Source organism: Perognathus longimembris, chromosome 20, assembly GCF_023159225.1.
Source record: "Perognathus longimembris pacificus isolate PPM17 chromosome 20, ASM2315922v1, whole genome shotgun sequence".
NCBI lineage: Eukaryota > Metazoa > Chordata > Mammalia > Rodentia > Heteromyidae > Perognathus > Perognathus longimembris.
The window spans coordinates 20,401,880-20,415,677 of NC_063180.1; the positions used below are offsets into that span (position 1 = coordinate 20,401,880).

At 56.8% G+C, this 13,798-nt stretch overlaps 1 protein-coding gene across 1 annotated transcript; it reads left to right on the forward strand.

Annotated features, from left to right (window-relative positions):
• The first annotated feature begins 520 nt into the window (after positions 1–520).
• On the forward strand, positions 521–12,004 carry Bcl3 (BCL3 transcription coactivator). Its single transcript, XM_048329616.1, has 9 exons — positions 521–916; positions 3,068–3,233; positions 7,851–7,959; positions 8,405–8,609; positions 8,697–8,785; positions 9,286–9,363; positions 10,336–10,503; positions 11,204–11,321; positions 11,416–12,004. The coding sequence occupies exons 1-9, from the start codon at positions 661–663 to the stop codon at positions 11,601–11,603; spliced, it is 1,377 nt and encodes a 458-aa protein (XP_048185573.1). The 5' UTR covers positions 521–660; the 3' UTR covers positions 11,604–12,004.
• Positions 12,005–13,798: the final 1,794 nt, after the last annotated feature.

Below are 13,798 nucleotides of genomic sequence, written 5' to 3' on the forward strand. Positions count from 1 at the left end.
AGGGGCGCCCAAAACTGCTGCTTGTTTCTCTCTCTCTCTCTCTCTCTCTCTCTCTCTCTCTCTCTTTCTCTCTCTCTCCTCTCTCTCTCTCTCTGCATCTGGGGCTTCCCCAGCACCTCTTTGCGCTCGGTGGGCCTTGGCCAGCCTCAGAGACGCCCCTGCATTCATCCAGCGCTTCTGCACGTGTACCCCGTACCCCTTACACCCCCAAGTGAGGCCTATGGGAGAGGCCAAGACGGACCAGGGAGGAGAGCCGGGATCCTGCCCTGGTGCCAGCCCCGGTGCCAATCCCAGCCAGGCTGGGGTTTGTCCCCGTACCTCCAGGAAGGAGGAAGCAGCTCCGAGAGGGCAGGTGCCCGCTTCAAGGTCACCCAGCCCGGAAGTAGGAACGCAGATTCGAACCTGGCCACCCGGGAGGCCGCACAGGTAAAGTCCCACGGCTGAGACCCCGCCCCCGCGGGCGCGGCGGGGGCGGTGCGGGTCCAGGAAACCCCTGGGGCCGGCGGGGTGGCCCGGGAGGGGCGCCGGGGGCGGGGAGGCGGGCGGCACCGCCCCGGCCGACAAAAGTCCCTTCGGCTCCGCGGGCGGCGGGGGGAAGTCCCTGTGCCCCGCGATCCCGCCTCCCTGGCCGCGCTCCGGCCGGCCGTGTCGGGCCGCCCCATGCCCCGATGCCCCGCGGGGGCCATGGACGAGGGGCCCGTGGACCTACGCACCCGGCCCAAGGCTCCCGGGACCCCCGGGGCCGCGCTGCCGCTCCGCAAGCGCCCCTACCGCGCGCCCTCCCCGGAGTGCGCAGTCCCCCGGGGCGCCTCCGATCCTGGGGTTCCAGCGGACCCCTTGCGTGGAGGCTGCGACGCGCCGGGGGTCCCCGGGGTCCCCCACGGGCTGGCCAGGCCAGAGGCGCTGTACTACCCGGGTGAGTGGTTCCCCCTCTGCGGGTCAGGGCCGGGTATGGGGTGGGGGGACTGGAAGCCACTGCCTGCCAAGCCAGGAGGCAAAACCAGGGGCACAGAGATGGGGCTCTGGGGAGCCAGGAGAATGGAAGTTGAGGTTCCAGGGGCACAAAGACAAAATGATCTGGGAGCCAGGGAGCAGTGACTTGGGTCCCAAGGCATGGGGAGGGGACCCCCAAGAATGGAGCCCAGGGGGTGTCTCCCATAAGGGGAAAGCCAGGCCACAAGTCCCCATTGGGGCCGATTTGGGGGTGCCGAGGAGTCAGAAGTTGGCACCCACAGACATGGAGTTACAAGCTCTGGAGAAGCAGATTAATGTGAACCAGATTGGTAGGGTTAGGAATCCACTCTTGACCTGAGAAACTGGGTTCCTGGCACCTGGATGATGGGAAGGCCGTCAGTCCACCGGAGACGGGGGTTCTGTAAGATATTAGGGGTCTTAAGAGGTGAAAAGTTTCAGGAAGCAAAGTATCAGGAAGGAGTAGGCATAGGAGAAGATAAAGTTGGGGTTCTGCACACCCCAGCATCTAGAAATTCAAAGCTTCAAGACCTAGACAGGGCAGGGGGGGATGGAGACCCAGTGTTGTGGCACCTGGGTATGTGTGCTCCCCAGTGGTCAGGACTTCCTGTTGGGGGTCACAAGGTTAGGAGGCCTCGGGGGACATTGAGGACTGAGGAATTCAGGGATGCTGGTGGGGACTGGGGAATTCAGGGAATCCAGAATTGAAAGCCTAGCTGGGGGTTGGGGGCTCGTGGCTGTCACCCCAGCTACTCAGCAGGATGAGATGTGAGGATTGCGGTTCAAAGCCAGCCAGGGCAGAAATGTCTCTAGGAGTCTTATCTCAAATGAGCCATGAGAAAACCGGAAGTGGAGCTGTGGCTCAAGTAGTAGAGCCCGAGCCTTGAAAGCTGAAGGACAGCGTGTAGACCCTGAGTTCAAACTCCAGGACTGGCACAAAAAGAAAAAAAAAAAAATACAGGTTGAGCAGTCCCTGAATGGGAGGCCTTAGTGTCAGTCCCCAGGCTGGCAACTGGAAAGAACTGGGCCTAAATGGATGGGAAGGGGCGCTAGAGAAAGCCACATACTCTCTTTATCTTTTCAATTTAAACTTTTTTTTATTTATGTACTTATTTATTTATTTTGCTGGTACTGGGGTTTGAACTCAGGGCCTGGGCCCTGTCCCTGACAGCTTTTGTGCTCAAGGCTAGCTCTCTACCACTTGAACCACAGCTCCACTTCTGGCTTTTTTTTGTTTGTTTGTTTTTTGGTGGCTCATTAGAGACAAGAGTCTCATGGACTTTCCTGCGGGGGCTGGCTCTAAACTGTGATCCTTAGCTCTCAGCCTCCTGAGTAGCTGGGATGACAGGCGTGATGAGCCACTCACGCCTGCCCACTATATCCTTATAACATAAGGATGGGGGAGGGGTTCCTGGTGATCAGGTGCCCTCAAAACTGTCCAGAGCCTTCCTCTAGTGCGCCTAGCTCCTCACCGGCTCTGCGGCCCATCCCTCTGGACGGCAGGAGGCCAGCCTCTCCCTCCTCCTCTCACACCCTCAGCTAGAACCTGTGCCTCACTTTTCCCATCTGTACAATAGGTGTGTGTGGTTCTATCAAGGTTCCTTCTCACTGACCTGACCAGCGAAAGATGAGGGATCCTTCCCTCTCCCCAAACCCACTGTGCCTTCATTCCACAACTGGCACCCAGTTCTTCATTGCACACACACACCCTTACCCATCAACCACAAAATCTGAGTGAACAAGCCCCTGGGGACCTCCGCTGGGTCGCTTAGGAGACGCAGAGAACAAAGGGGGCACAGGGGGCTGCGGGAGCTCAGAGGGGGGCTGTGGACTTGGATGGGTGCTCAGCTTGATCTTGGGGTTTTAAGCACCCAGTTCAGGGTGGGAAGGGGGGTTGGAGGCATGGCTCCATTGGTAGAGCCTCAGTGAGCGAAAGTGGCAGGTCCTGAGTTCAAGTTCAGGTCTTGGGCCCCAAAATAAAATTAAAAAGGTGGAAAGGGGACCTGGAAGTGGCGGGGGGGGGGGAGCACAGCAGGAACCAAGGTTCAGACAAGGCTTGGCCTCACCCAGCCCCTTTCTGTCCCCCTTTCTGCAGGACCATTACTGCCTCTTTACCCCACCCCAACTCTGGGGTCCCCCTTCCCTCTGCTGAACCTACCTGCACCCCTGTACCCAACGATGTGTCCCATGGCACACCCCCTGGAACACCCCCTGGCAGCTGACATTGCGCTGGCCACTCGAGCAGATGAGGATGGAGATACGTGAGTGACGAACACAGCCCCTGGCTGCTGGGGGAGGGGGGAGGCCAAGACCTGCACAACCAGCCCGACTGAGCCTCAGTTTCCACCTCTGAGAAATGGCTTCTAAGAACATGTATCTCTTGGGACTGCTTTTGAGGCAATGGTGCTTGCACTCTCTCTCTCTCTCTCTCTCTCTCTCTCTCTCTCTCTCTCTCTCTCTCTCTCTCTCTCTCTCTCTCTCCTTGAACCCAGGCCTTCATGCTTTCTAATCTATTAAGCTATACCCCTAGATCCCCAAACTCTTTTAAAAATCATAATTCAAATAGGAGGCAGACATTTCTTGGTCATCTTATGTGTTTTTTTTTTTCATTTGTTTCTGGTTTTCTGATTTGAACTCAAGGCCTCCTGCTCCTTCATGCTGGTGCTCTACTGCCTGAGTCATGTCTCCAGCCTAGGTTTTTGCTGGCTATTATGGAAATAAAGAGTCTCACTAATTTGGGGAGCCTGGCCTGGCTTCCAAGTGTGCTACCCTGATCTCAGTCTCCTGAGTAGCCAGGATTACAGGCGTGTGATACAGCACCCATGTTCTTGATTGATGTGTGTGTGTGTGTGTATGTGAGTGCATGTGCGCATGTGTGGATGCTTGCTGGTCCTGAGACTTGAACTCATGATCTCAGAGCCTGGGCATTGTCCCTGAGCTCCCCTAGGACTCTGCACAGGAGACAGTGTCGCTGGGTGCCTGGTGCCTAATTGTCACTCAGTGCCATGGACCCTCATTGGACTTGGGTTTGACTCTTGGCTGGCCACTTTCTTGCCCTACCATGCCTCAGTTTCCCTCTCTATACAAACAGTAACTCTAAGGTGTGCCCCTCTCTGAAGCAATGTCTCTAAAGCCCTTTCATGGAAATTGGGTGGGAGACAAGAAACCACAGGGAAAGGTGCATAGACCCATTGGCTCACCACCTCATGGCCCCAAGCCTCAATTTCCCTTTTTGCAAACTGGGCCCCATCCCAGCACTTGTCATAATTAGAATCCAGCCCACTGAGAAGCAGAACAGAGCCGGGTATGCAGTCAGGGCTCACTAGTTGAGACTGAGCACTGGGACAGAGGACCCCTGGGTAGCTGTAGGAGAAATGTATTTGTACAAAAGCTTGAATTAGCTGGTGGTCATGAGCCTATGGCTCCCTCCTGTAATCCCAGATGAGATCTGAGGATCAAGGTTGAAAGCCAGCCTAGGGCAAGAAAGTCCATGAGACTCTTATCTCCAAGGAACCACCAGAAATCCACTAGCTTTGAAGAGAAAAAGCTAAGGAACAGCATCCAGGCCCTGAGTTCAAGCCCCAAAACCTGCACACACACACACACACACACACACACACACACACACACACCCCTGCTACCTCTTGCTCTGGATGCCTCCACTGGCCACTTATGAAGCAGGTGTCACATGTGGCCAGCCCCAGGAAGGACGGGTCAGTTGTCTTGGAAGCAGGGTGCAGGCCCCAGCCCTCTCACTCTGTCCCCTGTCCCCTCCCCCCAACCCCAACACAAACACTTGTGCCTCAGCTGCCTGCCCGGGGAAATCCCTTCTGGGGGAACTTGACCACAACCAGCTGCTAGCTGCCCCACGTCAGCACCCCAGGCACCCTCCCTGTTCCCTCCAACCTTAACCCCTTCTGCTGGGGCCCAGACTTTACCGGAAAGGGCAGCCACCAGCACCCCCCTCCCTTTGCACAGGGGGGTGTGCTAAGTCTGACTCCCCAAACAAAGCAAAGTCCCACAGGCTGCACTTCAAAGCCCTTATTAAGAGAGCCAGAGCCTGGAGGCAGAGGTCTGTGGAGGGTAGTTCAAAGCCAGTGCCAGAAAGTCCCTGAGACTCTTATCTCCAAGGAACCGCCAAAAAAAAAAAGCCAGAAGTGGCGCTGTGGTTCAAATGGTAGAGGGCCAGCCTTGAGCAGAAGAGCTCAGGGTCAGCACCCAGGTCCTGAGTTCAAGCCCTGAGACCAGCACAAAGGGGGTGGGGGTGGGGAGAAAAGATGACAGAGCCTCAGGATAGCTTGATCCCAAAGAAATGAGGGACAGAGGAATTAGAAATTGAAGTCTCCAAGAGAGGGGACCCATGCCTCCGAGTTGGGGTGCTGTGTATATCCCAGGAAATGGGAGAAGGGACAAGCTGCAGGACCTGGCTCCAGAAAAGCCTTAAGGGGGGAAGGCCAGCTCCATTCCTTTGCACAGTGCATAGCAGAACCTTGAACTCAGTACCCAGAGACAGTGGGGCTCACGGGGTGGGGGGGCGTCTCTTCCTACCCCACACCCCCAAAGTGGAGAACACAGAGCCCTTTTTCTTCACACACCTCCCATCCTACTTGAGAGTGGAAGTTGGGGTGTGAGAGGGGGGTGTAGGGTAGATCCCCAGAGGGACCGGCTTCCCTCCCCCGGGAGCAGGAAGCCAGCCCCGCCCAACCGGCAGGCTGTTACTGGAAGTCCAGGGCTGGGCCTCCCCTCCCTCCCCACTTCCTCCAGCCCGCCCCGCCCCAGCGCCCTCGAGTTTATGGGAACTCAGCCCGGCTGGGTTTCTCTGAAATCCTTCACTGCCCCTGCCCTGGCTTCACCCTGCCCAGGGAGGGACCCCAGCTAGCATCCAGGGAGAGTCAGGGGAGGTGGTGGGGGCAGGGTGGGGGGCCCTGGCGCCGGGCCAGACCCACCCCAGCATTCTCTATTTAAATCTGGCTGGTGCTGGGAGTCACCTGCTTAATCTGTCCTGGCTTGTGGCACGTCATGAGCTGCGGCGTTTCATGGGGGGGGGGGAGGGAGGGAACACATCAAATCATGTGACTTTGCCCTGGATGGCACTACATGGGGGGTTGCAAGTGGACCTTGCACCCTCAAAGCCCCTCCCTCATGGGAGACCCCCAGGATTCCCCCCACCCCTCCCCAGAATCAGCTGGGAAGCTAGCTCCTATTGCACAGTTGGGAGTCAAAGACTTGGCAAGGCACTAGAGTGCTGAGCTTTGTTCCACACACACACCCCATCCCCAGACTGGGGGACCCTGGAAGAGAAGGGGTCACCCACACACACCTCATCCCCAGATTGGAGGACCCAGGAAAGGAAGGGCTAACTGGGGGACTGACTCCCATCAGTCACCCATCCACAGAGGAGAAGGAAGTGGGTCTGGGCAGCTGTCCTTCCCTCCCCTCCCACACTCCCAATGTAGAAGCTGGGGTGTCTGTCCTTCAGCCTGGAGTCAGGAGGCTAGAGCCATCTGACCACTGACCAATCACTGATCTCGTTTCCATTGGTCCATCAGCTCTCTTCCCCTGCCAGGGGGATTCCCAGCTTGTCTGACAGCCCATGACCCCCAGAAGCTAGGGGAATGACTCCTCTAAGGGCAGGTACGGTGGCTGCCACCTGTAATCCAAGCTATTCCAGAGCTACAGAGGAGGGAGATCAGGGCTTGAGGTCAACGTGAGCATAATAACCCTATATCAACAAAAAAGCTGAGAGAGGTGAAGCGTGCCTGTCACCTCTGCTGTTCTGGAGGCATACAGAGGAAGACTGCAGTCCAGATTAGCCCAGGCAACAACCTGACACCCTATCTGAAAAATAGCTAAAGCAGAAAGAATTTGGGGTATGGCTCTAGGGGTTGGCAAGTGTGAGGCCCTAAATTCAAACCCCAGTGCTGCTGTCCATTAAAAAAAAAAAAGTCCTTCACTCTAGACTCCCAGTTTCAGAGCAGTGACACCCCCACACCCCCACACCCCACTTCTGCACAGACAGCCCTTGCGTTCAGTTGGAGGCTGGACTTAATATGCAACTAAAAGAGAGCTTGACACCACTAAATCATCGCCCCTGCCCTCTGTGATTCACAAGAGGAGAGATCTCGGCCCCAGGATGGTGGGGGTTTGGCCCCCCCCAGCACCTGCTCAGCACCAGGTACCTGCAAGGGGCTGGGCAGTGAAGGAAGCCTGGCCCTGGTGGAGCCAAAACTGTATCAGGAGAGCCAGGTATAGGAGACATCCAGTGCAAAGGCCCTGGGGCACAGTGTGTTCTGTAGGTCAGAGGAATATGGAGGCAGCCCACATTGGTGTGAAAATTGAGAAGAGAGCACAGAGATTTAAAAAAAAAAAAAAAAAAGACCACACAGACTTGGATCTGAAACAGGAGGATCTTAAGTTCAAGGCCAGCCTAGGCAATATAAGAAGATTCTAGGTGTTTGGTTTTTTTAAAAGGGGTGGTGGTGCTGGGAATGTGGCTTAATTGTAGAGTGCTTGCCTCACATACATGAAGCCCTGGGTCGATTCCTCAGCACTACAAACATAGAAGCTCAAGGACAGTGCCCAGGCCCTGAGTTCAAGCCCCGGGATAACAATCAAATAGGACTTGAAGTTGAGGTGAGGGAGACAAGACCAGAAAGGGTCCCTTTAGCTGTTATTCCTGCCCCCAGCTGGCAGCAAAGGGTATAGGTAAGGAGGGCCAAGGAAGGGGAGATTGGAATGTTCTAGAAGGCATCAGGGGTGGTTGTACCAGAGCCGAGGCTGGCAGAGGTAGGCATCCCAGGCCTCATCAGCCTTAACTCTGCCGCCATGGGGGGGTAAGGGGGCGGGCCCTAATGTCTGTGGCTGCTCCTGTCCTTCAGGCCCCTCCACATCGCTGTGGCCCAGGGCAATACACCAGCTGTGTACCGCCTGATCAGCCTTTTCCATCTTGGAAGGCGCGAGCTGGACGTCTACAACCACCTTCGGCAGGTGAGGAGGGGGGCCTGGAGAGGCTGCACTTGGGGGCCTAGTGGGTGGTACCTCAGACTCTGCCTTTAGAAAGGGAGATTGTGGATCAAGTGGCAGAGCTCCAGCCTTGAGCATAAAATGCCAAGCCGGAGCTGGAGGCCATGAGTTCAAGGACTCATTCCCCTAGTTTAAAACAAAAAAAAACAAAAGCCAACGGACTGACTTTCCTAGGGTCTTGCCCTCTCACGGGGTGGGGGGCTGCTGATTCACAGCTGGTGCTCTGTCATTTGGCCCACGCATCTGCAGGCTTCCCTGACCAGGCTTGGAGCCCCCAGAGTAGCAGGGATCACAGACATGAGCCACTGCATTGGGCCCTGGTTGTGAGGAGGCGGCCGCCACCCCTGGCCCCCAGGCAGGGTTAGGGTTGGGGTGCAGGACATCGGCCCCTCACAGTCCCCTCCCGCAGACACCACTCCACCTGGCTGTCATCACCACCTTACCGACCGTCGTCCAGCTCCTGGTGACCGCGGGGGCCAGCCCCATGGCGCTGGATCGCCATGGACAGACGGCAGCCCACCTGGCGTGCGAGCACCGCAGCGCGACGTGCCTGCGGGCCCTGCTGGACAGCGCGGCGCCCGGCACGGTGGACCTGGAGGCCCGCAATTACGACGGTGAGTCCCGCACTTGCAGCCTGGGGTGGGGCCGTCGATCCTGACACTGCGGGCCCCCGGGCTTGACGGCGGCTCCTCCTCCCCCAGGGCTCACCGCCCTGCACGTGGCCGTGAACACCGGTTGCCCAGACACAGTGCTGCTTCTGCTGGAGCGAGGTGCCGACATTGATGCGGTGGTGAGTCAGCCTGGAGCGGTGAGGGGACTGGGGCCAGCGTGCGGGGGCGGGGCAGATGTGGGCGCGGTCTCCAGAGAGGTACGCCCATGGGCGGGGCTAAGGATGATCAAATGGGATCCCAGCCTTGTGATGGGGCGTGGCTGGAGGCGGGGCTTAGAGTATCCAATGGGATCCAGGCCAGAGGCAGGGCTGGTGAACACCGCCCTGGGGGACGGAGCTTGGAGTATCCAATGGTATCCCAGCTGGACAAATGTGGGAGTAGACGCGTGGGATTCCCTAGGGGGCGTGGCCTGTGCGGAAGCACGCCCAGTGGGTGGAGCTTGGAGTGGCCAATGGTATCCAGGCTGGGCTGAGGTGTGGCTAGTGATGAGGGGTGGTACTGGGCGTGGTCTTGCAGCGACACGCCCACCCACGGGCGAGGTTTAGTGTCCAATGGGATTGCGCTTGGCCCCAGCCTTTGGAAGCGCGCGGGGTTCCAAAGACCTCTCCTCCCGCTGCAGGACATTAAGAGCGGCCGCTCCCCGCTCATCCATGCGGTGGAGAACAACACGCTGAGCATGGTGCAGCTGCTGCTGCAGGTGGGTGCGGCCCCCACCCTGGCTTCTCCCCGACCTCTCCTCGGACGCCCACCAGCTGTCACCCGGGCCCTGGCACCGGCACCGAACGCGTCCTCTTTTTCCATGTCTGGCTCTGGCTCCACGTCCAGCTTGGCCTCTCATGCTCGGAGTCTGATTTCATTTTCTCCCTGCTGCCAACTCGGCCAGGAGCGTCTCCCGTTCCTCCCCTGTCCCTTCCCAAGCCGTGCCCCACCCTGCGATGTCCCCGCGCCGGCCTTCTGCCCTGACTCTGTCCATCCCTTCGGATGCCCCCCCTTATCTACATCAGTCAAGCCACTGTGTCTAGTTCTAGTCCGTGTGTGTGTCTGTCTGTGTGTCTGTCTGTGTGTCTGTCTGTCTGGGCTCTAAGAATCGCGCAGAGCCCAGGGCAGGTGGCTCACGCCTGTCATCCTAGCTACTCAGGAGACTGAGATATGAGGATCATGGTTCAAAGTCAGCCCAGGCAGGAAAGTCCGTGAGACTCTTATCTCCAATTAACCACCGGAAAACCAGAAGTGGTTCAAGTGATAGAACACTAGCCTTGAATGGAAAAAGCTCAGGGACAGCACCAAGGTCCAGAGTTCAAGCCCCACAACCGACAAAAAAAGTCTCAGACTTTTCTCACCTGGGGCTGGCTTTGAAGTTTGATTCACAGATCTCAGCCTCCTGAGTAGCTAGGATGACAGACCTGAGCCACCAGCTCTGGTACCTTTATTTGAGACAGGATCTTGATGATTCTCCTACCTCAATTGTAGTCAGCTAGGATTACAGGCATGTGCTACTACTAGGCATTGCTTCTACCTTCCCAAGACACACACACACACACACACACACACACACACACACACCTAGTCCTGATCTGGTCCCACTTCAAGTCTGGCCGCTGATGTGATGGGGGTCCCAGCCCCATAGCTCTTCCCTTGCCCCTCACTCTGACCCCATCTCGCCCTGCAGCATGGTGCCAACGTGAATGCTCAGATGTACTCCGGCAGCTCGGCCCTGCACTCGGCGTCTGGCCGCGGGCTCTTGCCACTGGTGCGCACACTGGTCCGCAGCGGAGCCGACAGCGGCCTCAAGAACTGTCACAACGACACACCACTCATGGTGGCCCGCAGCCGCCGGGTGAGCCAGGGCGCCCTGGGGTGGGGGCACGCTGGGGACCTGGACTGCGGGGGCAGAGTGAGTGTGCGTGTGTGTGTGTGCAAGCTGTAGTGTGACCCAGCAAGGGAGCATGGGGGGGGGGGGGCAGAAGGGGAAGGATGTGAGACCTAGAGATGGGGAAACTGAGGCAATGAGAAAGATGAGAGAGGGATGGGGAGATGAATATGATCAAAGTACATTTATACGCATGGTGAAAAATAGTATAATATAATCAATTGCCGGTGGCTCACGCCTGACACCCCAGGTACTCAGGAGGCTGAGATCTGAGATTGTGGTTGGAAGCCAGCAAGAAAGTCCCTGAGACTTTCCTCTCCATTAACCACCAAAACACAAAGCAAAACAAGCCAAACATGGAGTTGTGGCTCAAGTGGTAGAGCTAGCCCAAAACACAGCACAAAGCCCAGGGACAGCACCTGGGGCCTTGAGTTCAAGCCCCAGGATTGGCACAGGAAAAATGAAACAAAACAGAAAGAGATAGAGCCAAAGGACAGAGCACCAACTCTGAGTTTGAAAAGCAAAGCAAGAATCCTGAATTCAAGCCCCAGTGCCAACACACACACACACGCATATGCACACGCACACACGCAGCCTGTTACCTTCACCTGCTGAGGAGTGGCCCTCACCTGGATGCCCTGTCAGCTGACCCACCATCTTCCCCCAGGTCATCGATATCCTCAGGGGGAAGGCCACCCGGGCCGCCTCGGGGCCCCAGCCGGAGCCCTCCCCAGAGCGCAGCGCCACCACGTCCCCTGAGAGCAGCAGCCGCCTCAGCTCCAATGGTAAGGGCCTGTCTCCTCCTCACCCGCAGCCCCCCAACCCAGAGGTGACCCCCCCCTGGCCCTCAGCCTCCCTCACCTCTCTCTCCCTCCACAGGACTGCCTTCCACATCACCGTCCTCCTCGCCCTCCCAGTCTCCCCCCAAGGACATCCCTGGATTCTCTCTGGCGCCCCCCAGCTTCTTCTGTCCTCCTCCATCCCCACCTGCCTTCTTGTCCTTCCCTGGGGTCCTCCGAGGCCCTGGCCGGCCCGTGCCCCCCTCGCCAGCCCCAGGAGGCAGCTGAGAGGGATGGGGGGGCAGATCCGGACTTGTGAGGAGCCCCCCCCCCAAAGTGGCAAACACTTCTGTAAACTGTGAAGATCTTACTTCATCCCCCATTTTTGGGAACAAGATTTGCACCAGTGCACATATATCACCTACCCTGAACCCCATCTCCTGTGACGCTATCACCCCCATCTCATCCCCACCCCAACGAACTCACCCCCTCATTCTCAGACATCTGCGCCACCTGTCTGGCGCCCATCATGCCCCCTCCTAGAGCAGGGGGAACCGGGGAATGAGGCCTCCCCTCATCCTCTCCCAGGTCCAAGGAGGGAGAGGGTGGCCTGTGGCAGGCAGAGGACAATGTAAATTATTAGGCATTTTGGTTAGATTTCTTTTGTATTAAACTATTTTTGTACCATACACCAGGCTCAGTCAGGCCTCTCGTAAAGAAGGTGCGGAAGAACTGGGTGCCTGTAGCTTGTGCCTGTAATCCCAGCTATTCAGAAAGCTGGGGATCATGGTTCAAAGCCAGACTAGGCAGGAAAGTCCCTGAGACTCTTATCTCCAATGAACCACAAAATAGCCAGAAGTGGAGCTGTGGTTAAAATGGTAGAGAGCAGAATAAGAGAATAAGGAGAAGAAGAGGAAGAAGAAGAAGAAGAAGAAGAAGAAGAAGAAGAAGAAGAAGAAGAAGAAGAAGAAGAAGAAGAAGAAGAAGCTGCTCAGATACAGGGCATAAGCCCTCAGTTCAAGTCCCAGGACAGGCACTTGAAGAAATAAAAACACGTCTGTGGGGCTGGGGATATAGCCTAGTGGCAAGAGTGCCTGCCTCGGATACACGAGGCCCTAGGTTCGATTCCCCAGCACCACATATGCAGAAAACGGCCAGAAGCGGCGCTGTGGCTCAAGTGGCAGAGTGCTAGCCTTGAGCAGGAAGAAGCCAGGGACAGTGCTCAGGCCCTGAGTCCAAGGCCCAGGACTGGCCAAAAAAAAAAAAAAAAAACACGTCTGTGGTGCCTAGGGTGTGTTTGCCCCGCCCACCTGGGGGTCACGTGGTGGTGCCTGCTACAAACCATGCTGGGAAATGTAGTTTGTCCTGGGAAGCTGGTACCCAGATGAAGTATATTTCTGTTTCAAAAGGAAGAGGAGGGCCAAGAGTGTTGTTAGCCTTGTATACACGAAGCCCTAGGTTTGACTCCTCAGCACCACATATATAGAAAAGGCCAGAAGTGGCGCTGTGGCTCACGTGGTAGAGTGCTAGCCTGGAGCAAAAAGAAGCCAGGGACAGTGCTCAGGCCCTGAGTTCAAGCCCCAGGACTGGTTAAAAAAAAAAAAAGGAAGAGGAGAGCTCTGGGGTCTGTCCCCAGAGAACCCCTACTAAAGTGACTTCACTACCCTGTGTCTCAGTTTCCTCTTTTGCACAAAGGCAAGAGTCCCCAAGCTATGAATGCCGGTGTTGCACACAGCCCCGGTCCTTGTGTGGTGTGGAGAGCTGGGGGGCTGGGCGGTGGTGCAGGCTGTGGGAGCTGGGCCTCTGTGTGTGAGAAACTGGGGTTTGAGGCTGAGCTCAGCCCTGACCTTCCGCTTGCTTGAGAGGACCATGTCCTCTCCACGTGGAAATCCCCTCTTGGGCTCCAGACTTCAGGACCTTGGAACCGCCTGGCTGCCACACCTTCAGGGTCCTCCCCCCCCCCCGTTGCAAGGTGGCCCTGGCTTATTCCACCCTGGAAAACTCAGTGGGCAGAGGGCAGCCCTTCGAGACGCCATGTACAATCTGCCAACCTCATGGTTTTCTGTCCCAACTGGCCTCAGACCTCCATCCTCCTAATTCTGCCTCCCCATTAGTTGAATTACAAGGTTGTATTTTATTATTATTTCTTTTTACCAGTCCTGGGACTTGACCTCAGGGCCTGAGCATGGCCCCTGGCTTCATTTTGCTCAAGGCTAGCACTCTACCACTTGAGCCACAGCACCACTTCTGGCTTTTTCTATACATGTGGTGCTGAGGACTTGAACCTAGGGCTTCATCCATGCTAGGCAAGCACTCTACCACTAAGCCACATTCCCAGCTCCTGTGTTTTATTTTTTAAAGTATAGCTAGTGTAGAAATCATGAACCTCCTGCCTGTGGTATGAGCCACCATTTTTTTTTTAAGATAGCATCTCACAGTGGACACCAATGGCTCACACTTGTAATCCTGGCTACTTAGGAGTT

What these genes read in the sequence shown, in the direction of transcription:
- Bcl3 (XM_048329616.1), top strand. Translation starts at nt 661, where the DNA reads ATGCCCCGATGCCCCGCGGGGGCCATGGACGAGGGGCCCGTGGACCTA. An exon ending in AGAGGCGCTGTACTACCCGG is followed by an intron (nt 917 to 3,067) that starts GTGAGTGGTTCC and finishes CCCTTTCTGCAG; the next exon opens with GACCATTACTGCCTCTTTAC. An exon ending in TGGTGCAGCTGCTGCTGCAG is followed by an intron (nt 9,364 to 10,335) that starts GTGGGTGCGGCC and finishes CTCGCCCTGCAG; the next exon opens with CATGGTGCCAACGTGAATGC.